A 15,550-nucleotide genomic window follows, 5' to 3' on the forward strand; every position below is an offset into this window, starting at 1 on the left:
GGACTCCGGAAAAAGTTCCAACATGGCCGCTGTGCCACGGGCCAGCTGATTGGATGATCACTGTAAACAGCTCGTGTGCTGAAACCACTCCTTCACGTTTCCTACCACACCTCCTCCTCCTCCTCCTCCTGCTCCTCCTCCTCCTCCTCCTCTCCCACTCCCACGGTCAGTAAAGGTGTAATCCGCTGTGATAAAACCCTGAAACTTCTGGCGACAGTGTGCAACAGCAGTGTTTGATATGGCACTTATTTTACTTCCATTAATATTAGTTTTCAATCCGTTTGATTTGATTGTCATGAAAGTGTTCATAACAACATGCCAAACCATCAAACATTTCAAAAATAAGAAGCAATATACAGTTTGTCAAACTTGATCTGCCCATTCTATACAGTGTATCAGCAGACTCTCAGTGTGGGGCCTACAGCATCTCATGGGGACATTTTACAGGGCCCCACCAGGAGAGCAACGTTTTTCTAATCTATGTTGTTGTCATTGACAGCTACAGTAAGTATTGTGTCAGTGGAAAGTCCCCACTAGGACAGAGACACCTGCATAGACTGCGCAAAACGAGTGGATGTGGCTTTCAGGTCCTCACCAATCACAGGGCACTCCAGACATCCTTCTCCCGAGCAGCGCTTTCTAGTTCCACTTTCTAGGGGGGTTCCCGAGGCGTTCCCACGCCAGATGAGATAAATAATCCCTCCAGCGAGTTCTGGTTCCGTCCAGGGATCTCCTCCCGAGGAGAGGTGTTCAGGGGGCATCCTTAACAGATGCCCGAACCACTTTAACCCTGGAGAACCCACGGGGTCAAATTTGGCCGCTGTTAATTGCTGCTACCCAAAATGAACAAACATAAAAAAAATTGTCAAATTTAACTTCAAAAACCCAGAGTGCCACTTCTGACCCCTGCATAGAGACACTTAGTGGATGAATATTGAACTGACATGAGCCAGAGTGGTAGTGACAAGATGACTGACCACATGCTGTTTTGTTGAGCTGGAAACCTACCCAAACAAAATCGTCTTCTCAGCAAACCAGTGGTTGGTAAAATAGTGTATTTTTTGTTAATCTATTTAGTATTAGCTTGCAGAATGCCTAGAAGTACGTTTTATATTCTTTTTGGATAAATTAGCAAATCTGAGCTAGTTCAAAAAATGTCAGGTCAAAAATGACCCTTTGGTTCTTTGAGTGACTTTGTAGATGGAGAATGGTGACAGTCCTGTATTTGGCTAAAGCCTTGAAATAAATTCATTTGTATAATATATTTTACTAAGTTACCTCGGTAGTACAGGGCCAGAGACTAATACTTATAATAACTATAATAATATAATAACTTATTACTTATTTTATATATAAATATATATAATAAGTAAATTGCCGTCGATGTGCTGTGTGCAAGGACCTCAAAACTGAAATGCACTGTGAAAAATGTGCAAAAAAAGAAATTGTTTCAAAGACTACCACAATGTCTAGTGTGAGTTCCTCTCTCTAGCACAACAGATTTTTTGATAAGCAAAGACCCATGCTGTTAGTTTTTTGGCCTTGTGTTCTTGTTTCCATTGGCCAAAGTGTGTTTGTACATTTGAAATCCAGTTCTAACATGCAACAAATAAAGCAAAAAAAACATTGTTAAATGTAGCTGTGTGGTTAACTGATTATTTTCCTAAGTTTAAAATAGTTTGCATTGACAGTGTTTGTTATTGTGATTCTTTGAAATGATACACCTAAAGCCCAATGGGTCAAATTTGGCCCTAATCCTAAATTAGGGAATAAAGGGTTAAAATTGAAAAAGTGGATATGTTGGTGTTCAGTGAACTTATAGCAGTCATTTAATGCATAGTTCATAATTTTCCAAAGAAGAAAAGGGTTCTTGGGTTCTCCGGGGTTAAGTGGTGCTTCTTTCGATACAAAAGAGTTGTGGGCATTTGGGCCACTGATATCTTCAAACTTGTGAGTGGAGTGGAGGCCATCTTGCTGAGGTCAGACAAACAACTCTGAATGGCAGGCTGCCTACACGGCGGTGGCATGTGAGCAACTAGATAGCACCAAATACCCAGTCCATGACTACACGAGTATGCTCTGTATGGAAAAGCTGTCAAAAGTATAAAAGACTGAGTACCAACGATCTCCTTCTGAAAGGACCTGATGTCCTTCATCTGATTTGAGCAGAATGTATGCAGCTGTGGGCGACATCAGAAAGATGTACAATTCTGTGTAGCTGGAAGGCTGAGAGATGCACCTCCTCAGATTTCTCTGGAGAAACCCTGCAGAGGTGGAGATCGGCGAGTAAGATATTACCAGAGTCGGAGCTGGCAACTGCTCAGCAGGGTGCAAAGCACACACGGGCTATATCTAAGACAATCACAAGGTTACCAATGTTTACCCACTTAGAGGAGGAGCACAGCATCCTAGAGGTAGATAGTTAGGTGGATGACACCCTGACATCCCACAGTGACCTAAAAAGGCTGGATGAGAGCACAAAGGGAGTTGAAAGCTGGTGGGTTTTTTTACTCAAACCATGGGCTTGGTTGTGGAAAAGTGGGACGCAAAAGTGTATGTCAGAACAGAAATAATGACAGGATAAGTCTTTGTCCTCTCAAAATGAGGGATGAATACAACAAAACCCTTGGCAACGGGTACCGAGCTCTACATGACGACGTTAATCAACAGTTTCAAAAGGAAGAAACTGAGACTGGAAGCAGAAACTTGACTCGAGACCATTTTCTCTGCTGTGGCGCACTCCAGGTGGGATGCAGAGCGAGGTATCCAGGTTGGATTGGTTGAATGCAAAGGCAAAGCTTACAACAACTGACCAAAAAGGAGAACCAATGAAGTCAGAGGTCTGTGGAGCAGTCTTTGCAGTCAGCTAAGAGGATACATTGAAAAGCACAGCCGGTTGGAGCTAGAACAGCTGTTCCACTTACTGGACAGTCAGACTGTGGGAGCCATTCAGAAAGACGGTTAGGGATACCAGACCTTTGCAAACAGAGTTGGTGCGGTCCACAATGCTGACATCGTCACAAGAGGGGGCCGTCCAGAAGATCTGAGGGAGGATCCCACATGATGGACTGGAATTCCTGAAGTTGCCAGTGGAGGAGTGGCCTTAAAAGTCAGCTGGAGAGGTTGCAGCATTCTCAGCAGCACTGACCAGATCTCAGGCAAAGATAAGTCAGAGGGAGGCTCTGCAGCCCCACAAGGAGGCTGAAAGAGTGAAAGTCATGAGGAAAAAGAGAGCCCAACTCTTTCTGCAAGGCTGGTTAATAAAGAATGTCATGGAAGTGAGAAAGTTCAGTAGCTTGGCCAGATTGATCATGATCATCCCCTGCCAGGCCAGAAGACAGTCTCAGTGGGAGGAAATCTCACTTAGGGAAAAGGTCAAGCTGGGCTGATGGTGAGAGAGGATCCTTCTCACAGTTCAGAGGGTGTACTTCCAGCTACAAGTCTAAGCAGATTGAGGGTATCCAGAGATCTGGACTCTTTCAGATGTTTGATGAAGACAAGACTGCAGTGCCAGTTTTACCATACGAAGCATGTTTGTCTACACTGTTGGGCCCACTAAGCAAACTATGAGAGAGTAGCAGGAAATCTGCTCATGTTGAGGAAAAAGGCTTGGGTGATAAAAGGTCGAAGGCTTGCCAAGAAAATGGTAGACCGCTGTGTGGTCTGCAGAAAAAACAGTGTCAACAGTCCAAGCGTGACCTTCCACCTGAGCAAGTAGGCCCAGGCAACCATTAAACCATATCAGTTTAAACTAAGGACCTATTAGGCCCTGACGCGGTGAAAGATAAAGTAAGGAAGAGTCAAAGTCTGGGAAACTGTCTTCTGTTGCGTCGCTTCACTCTGATATTGTCAGTCATACAAAGGATTCATACAAAGGAGATTTACTTCACCAAGAGGACATCCCAGGGAAAATCCTTCACCACTGGTGTGATGACATTCAAAACTTCATGCCAGGAAATTCTCTTCATTCTCCTAATGGTGTATTCAGAAATATTTTGTAATAAGATGATGATGGGAAAAATATTTGGATATATACAAACCACTTTTTAATGCTTTTAGACTTTTTTATTTTTTCTGGAGAATAGATTTATTTTGAAACAATGTTTAAATCCTACTTTCAGAACACTGGTTCCAAACGGCCATAAAGTCTGCAGTCTGTTTTCACACGCTGAGATTTGTTAAACTGCTGTAAAATAGAAGATTTGCTTCTAATATTAGTTGCAGGTTCAATCTACTGACCTGGAACCAGGTGAGAAGAAAGCTAGCTATGTCAGTCACCTGCCTATGAAAACGTATGATTTCATTCATGATTTCAAGGACGTAGACGTAACAACACTAACACATAAGTCATTCAACACCCAAGAGAAAATGTAAAACAACTCAGTAAAATACATTTATTGACAAAAAAAGTCTTAATCCGTCCTTTTAATTTTACACACAAAAATATCAAAATACTTTACAGGGCTTTTAATCTGAATATTGTCAAATTCGTTTTGATCAATTCTCTCAAACAAATACACTGTACAATGACAACATGCTTGTCCTTTTTAAAATTCAGTGCTCATTTCATTTCATCTCATTTTCATTTCATTTCTTTTTTTCAGGGAAAAATGCATTTAAAACTATGCATAGTTATTACTTGGTATTTAGCAATACATTTGAGAGACATCACTGCATTTCATGCAATTCATATCCCAATAGGTAACTCGCTCTCCATCAAACCTCATTCAGAGCCTGCAGGTGCTTAAATGTTGCAATACATGAAAGATACACAGTACGACATTCAGAACATGGATTATCTTGGTTACCCAAACGTCAAAGCTTAAAAGAATGAATGTGTCTTTACACAAACATATTAAAGTATACAACTTGCATTTCAACAAAATGAAAAAGGTACTAAAAATCAATTTACAATTGGGCCCAAAGCGCCCCAGTGCAACATGAGAAAGAAACCGCTTCAGAAATCCTTCGCACCACTCCTCAGTCAATCACTCGGACATGGTTGAGTCTGGACTTACAGAATAAGGACATACTTGGTAAATTGCAGACCTCCCACTTGGAGTCATGTCAACGTGTTGGCTCATGTCATTATCAACATAATCAACATTCTCCTTCTGTCATTGCTACAGTATTTGTCACCGACAAGTGAGCTGCTTGAAATTCCTTTCTGACGTCTACATAAGCTGCTAAAAAAAAACAATCTAGCACTCAAGATATCACATCTATGGGAGATCATGTTCAAGATTGCAAACAGTAGAGAGAAAATATTTTAAAAGACCTATGACAATATTGTTAAAGAACACAAGAGAAAACATAATAATATATAACATAATCACTTTGTGAGTGGCCTTGATTAGTAAAACTGAGCATAATGGAGGCGTCACATGATGGATTGGAGTGGAAGGAAAGAGAAGCTTAACATAGTCTGTGTTGGCCTTAGTCATGACCGTGGGCTCAACAGCCTGCGGTAAAGGTTCAACAGTAACGACATCGGCAAACCACCGTCTTCTCGGCTGGTAACAGCTACACTACGTATGACTCACTGCTGCGACAGCACTTTAATAATAGTTTACATCTTCAGCCATCTTCTATGCCACCACTGTGCAGGCTTTACTGTAAGATTCTCCCTAAGTCCTGGTTTCTCAGTTCACTGAAGCACAAACAACTAAAGAACATTGCATCTGAACACAAAAATTACAATAGAAAAGGATTTTGACACTTCAGTTACCACTATACGCTTATTCACACATTTCAGCTTTTGAAAACATCAGTCAGCTATCAAAAGTATAAATGGATTTAGGAAGAGTGCTTTCACTTTACTAATGTACCCCTCCATGTACCCCCGATAAAAAAAACACTATCAAAGAAAGACAACAAGAGAAGAAGCCTTTGGGCTCGTGGTTTTCTCTGTGAATCTAGCATCATTAAGGCATTATCTATCCAGTATTGCTAAAAGAACAACTAGTTGGTGAACATGAAAAGAATATCTGTTATGAAGTTAACACAAAAAATTGACACTTCAGGAGGAGGAGTGCAAAATACTCACATAAATCAAAAACGGTCAGTCCCTAGTGGCCTCGTAAGTACCAAGCATCCTTTAGAGATGTGGATGGCTAATTTGCTCTGTTAGCTACTAACATGCAAAGTGCACACTTGTTTAGGAAAAAAACAATTAGTTTCTTACTTACAGTTTCCAAATGTTTGGTTTTGTCTGCTTAATCTCGATAGCAACTGAAAGGATATAAAAGTCTTTAGAAACTCTCAGGGTGGATCAGAATAAAACCTGGTGCCCAGCGTTCACGCTGATGCCAGTCTGTCATGGACGATGGTGCCATTTTGGGCACGTGGGTTCTGTGTCATTTTTTACATTTACATGAGTTAATACCGTAGAGTTAACGCCAAGATTTTGGTGGCTATTTATATCCAGTGAAGGCTATTGCGGTAATGAGTCAGCACAAAATTGAAACAATGGAAAATAGGTGGCAGGGAGATCTGAGGTAATAACTAGCTTTGTGTTGAAATGCCACTAACCACACATTGAAAATGACAGAACATTTATCCTTTACATAATAAGTGCATGTGAGGAGGCTGCAACATATAGCAGATCTGGATGAAACCTGGGTGGGATGAACACAAAGGGAAGACAAAATATCAAGGAAGACAGTTGAGGTTGCAAGAAGTGGCAGACGTGTGTGATTCTCACTGACTGAGTGGAAACTGGTTCAAGCTGTGGAGAGAAATCGTGAACAATCAGTTCACGATTCAACTCAAATGCCTCCACGCCCCTGGAGGGATGAGCAGGAACTCTGGCTCTGCCCTCATAGGCAGCCCCATTGGTCTAGCTAACAAATTAGTGCAATTTAAGAAGAGACCACTGTATTCATGCTCTCTGAAAGCTGCCTACACAAAAACCTATGAGAAGAACCTCTGATATAAAGACTTTCCAAAACACGAAAAACTTCACCTTGACGTTTAAGTCCATCCTGTTATACATTCATAAAAGGGTGTAAGATAAAGATGACGGAGAAGGAAAGACGTTCAAAAGTCATATTAAATTGACCTCAATTCTTCAAGTGGGCTGCGATGCCCGATATCTTCATCTGAGCTGCTCCTGTGGAGTCCAGAGCTGTCACCCATTCTTGTCTCCACCCTTCTCTCCCGCAGCCTGGAAACACAGATATACTACATTTCTTACAGTTCTAACCGAAACCTTTACCACATGTACTGTAATCATTAAGAGTTTTACTCACCCCGGGCTTGTGAAGTGCGTTGTCCTGCAGGCCAAAGAGGCTGCCTCCCTGGCCACCCTGCAGGGGTGAGGCTGTAGCTGAGGACAGCAAGTTGGGTGACTGGGCGATCATGGGTGAGTTTGGGGTGGAGGTGAGTGCTCCTGTCAGCGTGAGGCGCTGCAGCTCCCTCTGTCTCTGCTGCTGCAGCATCTGGCACACCACCACCTGCTGCTCCTGGTGGGGGGGTGGGGGGGGACAGACAACAAGTTTATGGGACGTTCAGGAGTCCTGGGTTTTACACCTTACTCTTATTTCAACACTTGTACAGAGGAAATAACACACAGTCACCAAGGGATGCTGTGATGTCTATGTGCACTGACTGACTGCTTCTAAACTCCATCAGAACTTCAGCAATTTGTAAATCTAATAAGAGGGAGTCAGACGGTGACTCATAGCCTCTGCGGCTACTTAGTCACAAGCTGCTTATTCATTTTATCATCCTACTCTTCAGCGTATCATTCCAGCACTGTGCTTCTTCTGTCACGTCCGTGGCTGTAAATGGCCGCTGGGTTCCGTTTAGTAAGTGATCCGAAGTAAGATCACTTCTGTACTTCCAATTAACCTTGATTGTGGTAAATCCTCCAAAAAAGTTGGGTTAAAATGGAAACATGTTACTTATTTTCAACTATTTGACATTTGGGGAAATTAAAATAAAAAGTATTCACTTTCTAGACAAGAGTTAGACGAGAAGATCGACACTACTCACAGAACTGCTTGTTAAATAATAAGCTAGAGACAGACAGACACCTGGCTGGCTTATGTTCGCATGAAACCTCTAAACCTCATCAATTAACCCGTTACATCCAGCTGTTATGGTGAGTTATGTGCAGGGAGTTATTAGTGAGTGAGCCCAATGTCCACTGTATGCCTGGGAAGACCTCGACTTGCCCATCATTTAATTACTGGACTGACTAAATTGAAGACGTTTAGCATCATTTTGTGTCTGACAGTGGTAAACAGTCTTGTAAATTAGATATGGCCACACAGATACATCTTCTAAAAATAGTGCGAGGATAAGATAGAGTGGTAGAAAGAGTGTCATTACAGGAGTGAAATTCTGTGAGGTGAGGAACTGCTGCAGCTGCTGCTGCTGCTGCTGCTCCAGAAGAAGCTGCTTCTGCTGCTCGGACAGGAGAGACGACCTGAAACAGAAGCAACAACACAGCACACAATGAAACAACACTCAGACGTGTCCCTGACGTGAGGTCAGTCCCTTTTCACAGAACAACAGGTTTAAACACAGAAGGGATACATACGGGCTCACACTCTTAGGAAGCTGAAAGCCCTGTGCCAGTGCTTGGGGGTTGAGCGGTGGAGGTTGGGGGCGCAGAGCAGGGAGCGTGGGCTGAGGGGCGTTCTGCACAGGAGACTGGATCACACCGTTAAGACTGCCCAGCACGCCGTTCAGATTCAGCTGAGGACTTCCTGCGAGGGACGCCATGAGCCCGCCCACCATGGGCAGAGAGGAGCTGCCGGCCTGACTGATGGTCCCCAAACCGTCACTCAAACCTCGACTCAGACCGTTCAGCAGGGGTTGGCCGAAGGAGGCGGGGCTCTGCTGAGGGGGAGGAGTACTCTGGAAGGAGAGGGAGGAGCTACTGCGGGACGGACTACCAGAGTGCAGCTCCTTGAACGAAGACATGGAAATCATTTGAGCTATTTAGCTGTGAGGCATTCGGTGCCTTTGCACCTCACATATACTTCACAGTGAAATAATAAAGTCTGAGTAAATGTCTGTAAAAGACAAACATAAATGATTAATGATCAGTCATCGTTGTGTTGAGGGTTTCTTGCTACGAAGAAACGTAAAAGGCAGAGATGCAGCTGCTGTTGCTGTCTGATGTAGGTTTGTGTGGTGTGTTCAAGGTAAGAAGGGTCAACAGGTTCTCACCTCAGACGAGGTAACGAAAGAGGTGTCATTCAGGAAGCAGCTTTTGGACAGGGGACTCTTATTGGTGCTCAGGGGGTCTAAGGAAGAAAAGGAGGGGAGTTAAACTACAAAATCAAAACATTTTATCCAACAACCATATTTATTATTGATGTTAAAATGCCCTACAAATAGCATTTTCACATTATTAAATCTTCCATTTGTATAATTTCAAAAAAGACACAAAAAGATGTTCCTGTAAAGAGCTTATATTAGGTCATATTACTGTTTTTATCAATGGAGTCTTGAATCTGACCTTGAGTAGATGAGAGGAAGTTGATCTGGGCAGAAGTGTGCATGGTGCCCTGGGCGGAAAGGATGTGTGGAGGGAAAGGCACAGCCAGCTCCGTGTTGAGCAGCTGCAGCCGCTCCTTCTTCGCCGTCAGGCTGAGGATCTGGTCCTGGAGGCGCTGGTTCTCCTGCTGCAGGGAGTGGAGGGACTGGAGCATCTCCACAACTAAAAGGGGGGGGGGGGGTAGATAAAAGAGACTTCAAGACTTTATACATGAATTGCCAATAACGTCGCTTTAAAAATGACTGCGTAGCACATTTTAAATAATTCATGCACCCACGCTGGCACATTATGAAATATCCAAATAAGATATGAAAATAGTTTAAGTTTAATCAATGCAGTGGGCGGACATCCTTCACAGTCCAAACACTGGAAATGTTTTTTTTTGTTACTGTAAAACAATAATATTAACAGTTCTGACAACATTAACGGTTCTAAAACTATGTCAGTATCTGCCCTAGCTTTTAATTCTAACTTGGAGTAACGGTCGGACCTTAGTTTTCAAGTTCTAATAATTGTTTTTTTTACATTAAATTCATCCCTGGTGTTTGTTTTATTCATTATGTATTGAGATTTTTTACATCGTTGCTGTATACATGTTTCCATTTTGTTTTATCGTTTTCATTTTTGCTTTGTGAAGCACTTCGGGCTGCGTGTGTAAAAGGTGTCAATAAAGTTGAGTTAAGTCCTAATTTATTTACAGTCTGTTGTTGAAGTCAACTGACTTCCAGAAGCCAGAACTGATGTATAATCTTCTCATTCATTTACTGTACGTATCAGGATAGATTAGTTATGGTTAAACTACTGGATGTGTAGGGAAATATCTGCTCCGACAGTAGACACAGTGACCCGCTCCAGACTGTATTCTAGTCCACTTTAAAAGGCCTTGTGCACCCCCACAGGTGTTTTCAATTATTCGGACTGAGGAGGCCCCTGCTCGGGTTGATGTTGGGCAGAGCTACACAGGAAAACAAAAAGAGGTCACCAAACTATGGCTGTGTCCTAAATCACTCCTTGCTACCTTGTGCACTATGTATATATTGAAAATGTATTATATAGTGCCCTTTACATTTGAACAATGGAAGACAAAAAGTACTTTACTTTCCCACAGTGCAATGCTTTGTCTCTGATAGATGTGAAAATGAGTTATACCACACTGCACATGTCAACGATGATGCAAATGATTATAACCTCGATGAAGGGAGGATTTACTGCAGGGCTGTTATATTAGACAGCATTAGTTAGGCCAGGTGGACCTAATAACCTGGCAACTAAGTGTATGTCGTGTGACAACAGACAAACATCCACGTGTCATATTCCATCTACTATTAAGACGATGCTTTGTGTTTTTAAGCATGGCACGGACGCAGGCTGGAGATCTGCTTGAAGGCAACACAGAAAAGCATCAAAGAGAGTGAATGTGACATGGAACAGGAGAAGGACAAACCTAAAGGAGGCTCTACTCCTGTCGAATGGACGCAGTTTGAGTGTGAATAGTCTCACACAGACGTTTTAATCTGTCAAGTATATAATTCAAAATGGGATCAGAAATAGGCCGTTTTATATTAACTGTCCCTTCGTTGAATGAACAGAAAATGTGCAGCACTGTGCTTGGTGACGGATCGTTATGTGGAGATGAAATGACCTATAACAGGATTTTGGTCCAAGTCCACTCTGATAGGTTCAAAAAAACATGACAGGAGAATGAGAGAGAGATCTATGAGGCCCAGTGGGCACACCCCCAAACAGTCCGACCCCTGACTAAATACATAATAATATACAATATAAAATATGGAAAAACACCGATATGGGCAGACCACAGACACAAACCAGCAGCTTAAACACAATACCATTATTACACAATTTTACTCAAGTTCATTTTTAAATACTAGATATTACACTCACCCTAAATGAAATATTTCTGAAACATACATTTGTAACTCCACCACTTTTTTCTATAAATGATTGTCAAAGCGGCACAACAGAGAAAACAGACTTCAGTCTGCGGTGAAGTGCTGTCATCAGCTACTGATTCCTCTGGACTCCCGGGGTTTCATATCTTGTGTTACTTTACAGAAGTGCTGTCAGGTTTGAAGTGGGAATTCAACCCCATCCTTTAAATGCTTTCTAATTGATTTTCTATGCAGCTGTCGGAGCGGTGTGCCCGGCATCACAGGCACAAAGAACAAACACACCCTATCTGTCATTTCTGCAGAGTGGAACAGCAGTTAACACTCATTAGCCTAGAGTGAACTCTGCCTGGGGTGCAGACAAATATATTTAAGATGGAGACTGCAGGGCCTTTTCTTTTACAGAGGGTGGGATGCTAAGGCTATACATAGTTAGAAAACATTCTAAGAGCTGGGGAAGAAAGTGGGGTCCAGGCCCGATTTTAGGAGAGGCAGCAGTGGTAGGAAGACAGACAACGGTAGAACTGGTAGACAGAATTAAAAAAACAGAAAGATGTATGAGGCAAAATGGAAAATATGTGACAGCACTGGGTGGTGGAAGAAAAAGGAGCAAAGACTAGATTTAGAAAGTGTCAGCTGATGATGATGCCCCAAGAGGAAGTGAGCATTTCAACCAAACAGCGATTTCTCTTTCTCAAATGGTTATATTTGAAGGATTTTAAAAGTTAAGATGAAATGAATAATGCCTTTTAATCCTTAAGTCACATCAGTTTGTGCATCTAAAAAAGTAAAGAGCCGGAAAAATACACAGACTTTTGGGTAACATACAAAAATAGTTGTTTTTCCCTTTCTTATCCCTGTAATGGTTTTGTGACCCTTGTGAGTTTAATTTAGGAACCACGTGGGAACCAATAGGTCTTTTTCCAGGCTCACTCACTGTTCACTCCCATCTCTCCGTTGCTGTGTTTCTCCAGCAGCAGCTCGATGTGAGAGCTGGCGTGAGGGACGTTCTCAGGACGGGCTCTGACTCCTGCACCCAGCCCGTCTCTCTGGTCAAACAGAAGAGGAAGACAGCTCATAGGAGACCTGGGTTTGGAGGAGGAGAGAAACAACAATGAGTCAGATAGAAGTAAGAAGTCACTGCTGCAGCCAAGCTGGGGAACTAGACCCTGTGACTGTGGTTATTGTTTTTATATCATTCTCTGACTCTTTGGTAGCCATTTCCTGTTGCTGCTTACAGAAATAGAAACTGATTTGACTACAGCTACAGCACGGGGAAAATGTATCCAAATGATGTATGATTTGATGGATGAAAGATAAGTAGACAGACTATGATTGACCAGTCCAGGGTGTACCCCACCTCCCATCAGCTGGGATTGGCTCCAACCTCCCCGCAACCCTTAAAGATGAGTGTTATAGACGCTGGATGGAGGATGGACGAAGATAAGTAGACTGCCTGATTATTGAAACTGGGTTTTACTAATTGCTTACTGTGTAAAAAGCCTGTATTGCACCCAACATTTAGCATCAAACATACAAATAAAGACGAAAAAGAGACATACTGTGAAGAAAGACTCTCTCTCGGTGATGTTCCCTGGCACGGGAAGCGACAGTCATCAAGGTCGGACTCTGAGAAAAGGAATGAAGAGTCCTGAGCTTCACTCACTTGTAAGCGATGGAATATGAAGTCAGATTCGGAGAGTATTTGTGTCAGGGGAGGGTTTTTCTTGTGGTAGCTTGTCTAAAACTAGCTTCAGTTTCCAAACAAATGCAAATCCATGCGTGATGTGTGTCCTCCCCTCACCTGGCAGTGAGGTCTGGGCTTGGCTCAGTAGTGGCGGCAGTGTCGGGGCTGTGGAGAGACAGCTGGCGAAAGGCTGAGTAGAGGTCAGGCTATAGGAGGTGCTGGAACCTGGATGGACCTACGAGACAGTGAACTTCAACATCTGGCTGACAAACACATCATCTGGACAACTTGGAAAGAATGCTGGTTAAAAAAAAAAGTAAACCAATGAGCACCCATCTATTGGTAATATGAGCCACATCTGGAACATTATTTAATATTATTCAGAATACAGACTCTCAGACGGGGTTGACAAGATTTTCAAAGAAGTATGTTCGCTAACAAAGAGTATTGTTTTGTGTAGAACATGCTCAGAAATGGAATAAAAATGCTCTGACAGAGCAGTTTAAACCTTTCTAAATCTGAGCTCTTCCTAAAGTACCTGCGTGTTTGTGACGGCGTTGACTGACGGAAGTGACAGTGAGACCTGGGATGAAAGGAGTCCTGAGGAGAGAGGGGTGCTACACATACCCCCTCCCAGGGACAAGGACGTGCTACACACCCCTCCACCCAGGGAGAGAGGAGTACTGCAGACACCCCCACCCAGCGTTAGGGGGTCCTTGAGACTCGAGTAGATACCTGAGTGATCACAAAGATCGAGTTAGGTGAAAAGATATTAATCATTATTATTATTTTCGTCTCAGAAGTCGGACGACCCCAGAGACGACAACATCTGGCACCCGAGCGTTCGTGTACACAAGAGACTCAATCTGTAAGTAGGGCAGGAAATCAGCCACTCCGAGACATGTGCAGCGCACACAAAAACCACTATCTAGGACGATATCTCTGCCTCGTACAGATGAAATGAATGCTGCGAGACAGATGTACAAAATATTCCACGTTTTATAACCAAGTGTACGAAAAGCAGTGCCGTGTAACCGCATGTTGGCCCTTACGTCCAGCGGCTTGTTCGCTGTCAGGCTGTGATATACAGATAAGTTGCTGCCGTGGTGCTGACATGGCACATGTGTAATGGAAACATTTCAACACTTTAGAGTCAAGTTGCAAATGAACACGGAGATCGAGATGATTTTTTTTTTTTTTTTTTTTTACACATGCTTGCACTCACACACACAGGAAGCCAGAGCGCTACCACATGCACCCACTCACTCAGACTCACCGGAGCTGAGCAGCGAGTTGCCACGACCTGTGGAAAAACTGCCGGCAGAGGAGGAGGAGAAAGAAGAGGAAGAAGAGGAGGAAGAGACGGTGGTGGAAGGAAGTGTGGAAGGAAAGGCGGGGTGGGGGATGGAGGACGGGCTGGGGTAGAGCGAGGAGGTTAAGGCTGGAGGAGGAGGCGCCGTGTGGTGATGGTGGTGGTGATGCTCTTCGTCCCTCCGCTCTCGGTTCTTGCTGCCCCGCGGACGCCCTGGACCGTGGCTGCTCTTCTTGTTGCCACGGTGCCTCCGCTCTCTGGGCAGCGGTGGAGGCGTGGCTTTGGCCTCCAGGTCCGCCTCCTCCAGGATAGGTGGCGTGCTCAGCTGAGATGGTTTACAGAGAGACTTGGAAGTTTTGTAGTCCCCCGAGGAGGAAATCTTCCGGATCTTGCTGCTGCTGCCCAGCCCTGAGGAGGAGGTGATGCGCATGATGGACCCAAAGGTGGAAATAGTAACCTTGTTCTCGAAAGGGCTCGAGTTCCCCTCCGACCTGTCGTGACCCTGTGTCCCTGCCAGTGGGCCATCAGCTGGAGTCAGAGCTGGTGGCTTGTGGTATTTACTGTCCTCCTCTTCATCGTCATCCTCCTCCTCTTCCTCCTCCTCCTCTTTGTCATCCTCCTTTTCGTTGTCCTCTTCGTTCTCGTCCTCCTGGACTACTGGTCTTCTGTGACGCTCCTTGCGCTCCTCACCGCTGTGGTCGTCACCGCCTCGGTCGTGGTCACGCTCCAGACGGGAGGATGACGTTGAGAACTGATGGAAATCCTGAGCGGAAGACAGGGAGCCACCTCCAAGAGAAACAAACACTTTGGTCAAACTCACAGAAACTCACTGCTGTCAACAGTCTTCGTGTACAACTTTTCACTCTGGCTCTCGTTTGGTTCTTCACATCGTACCTGTGTTGAATGGACTGGAGGAGCAGGAGGAGGAGGAGCAGCTCTTGCCGGTGCTTCCTGGCTTCTTACTGCGGTGACCATGACTGTGTGAGCTCAGCTTCTTGGGCTTTCCCTCACTGTCCTTGCTGCTGTGGTGACTGGAGGATATCTGTCCCAACGTACAGGTCATAACAACAATAGGTTCACATTCGTTCAGTTCTTTCTTTCAGTCGTTCAAAATGGCAGCAAATTAATCATGT

General features: G+C 43.8%; 1 protein-coding gene across 3 annotated transcripts in view; it reads right to left on the reverse strand.

Annotated features, from left to right (window-relative positions):
- Nucleotides 1-4,389: 4,389 nt before the first annotated feature.
- LOC139198674 (protein AF-17-like) overlaps nt 4,390-15,550 on the reverse strand; it is an 18,825-nt gene continuing 7,664 nt past the window's right edge. Inside the window, exons 9-21 of one of the 3 annotated variants that reach the window (XR_011584103.1) lie at nt 15,312-15,459; nt 14,382-15,203; nt 13,644-13,840; nt 13,223-13,340; nt 12,981-13,047; nt 12,356-12,504; nt 9,473-9,673; nt 9,181-9,257; nt 8,546-8,916; nt 8,335-8,431; nt 7,251-7,463; nt 7,061-7,165; nt 4,390-6,727 (exon numbers count right to left, since the gene is read on the reverse strand). Coding sequence is in view for 2 of the 3 variants with exons in the window: in XM_070827594.1 (XP_070683695.1) it covers nt 7,130-7,165; nt 7,251-7,463; nt 8,335-8,431; nt 8,546-8,916; nt 9,181-9,257; nt 9,473-9,673; nt 12,356-12,504; nt 12,981-13,047; nt 13,223-13,340; nt 13,644-13,840; nt 14,382-15,203; nt 15,312-15,459 (2,496 nt within the window). In the remaining variant the exon portion in view is untranslated. Of the gene's footprint in view, nt 7,166-7,250; nt 7,464-8,334; nt 8,432-8,545; nt 8,917-9,180; nt 9,258-9,472; nt 9,674-12,355; nt 12,505-12,980; nt 13,048-13,222; nt 13,341-13,643; nt 13,841-14,381; nt 15,204-15,311; nt 15,460-15,550 lie in introns of all 3 variants that reach the window. The other 2 variants (XM_070827595.1, XM_070827594.1) reach the window with 2 other exon arrangements.

The sequence above is a fragment of the Pempheris klunzingeri genome, chromosome 3, assembly GCF_042242105.1.
Source record: "Pempheris klunzingeri isolate RE-2024b chromosome 3, fPemKlu1.hap1, whole genome shotgun sequence".
Taxonomy (NCBI): Eukaryota; Metazoa; Chordata; class Actinopteri; order Acropomatiformes; family Pempheridae; genus Pempheris; species Pempheris klunzingeri.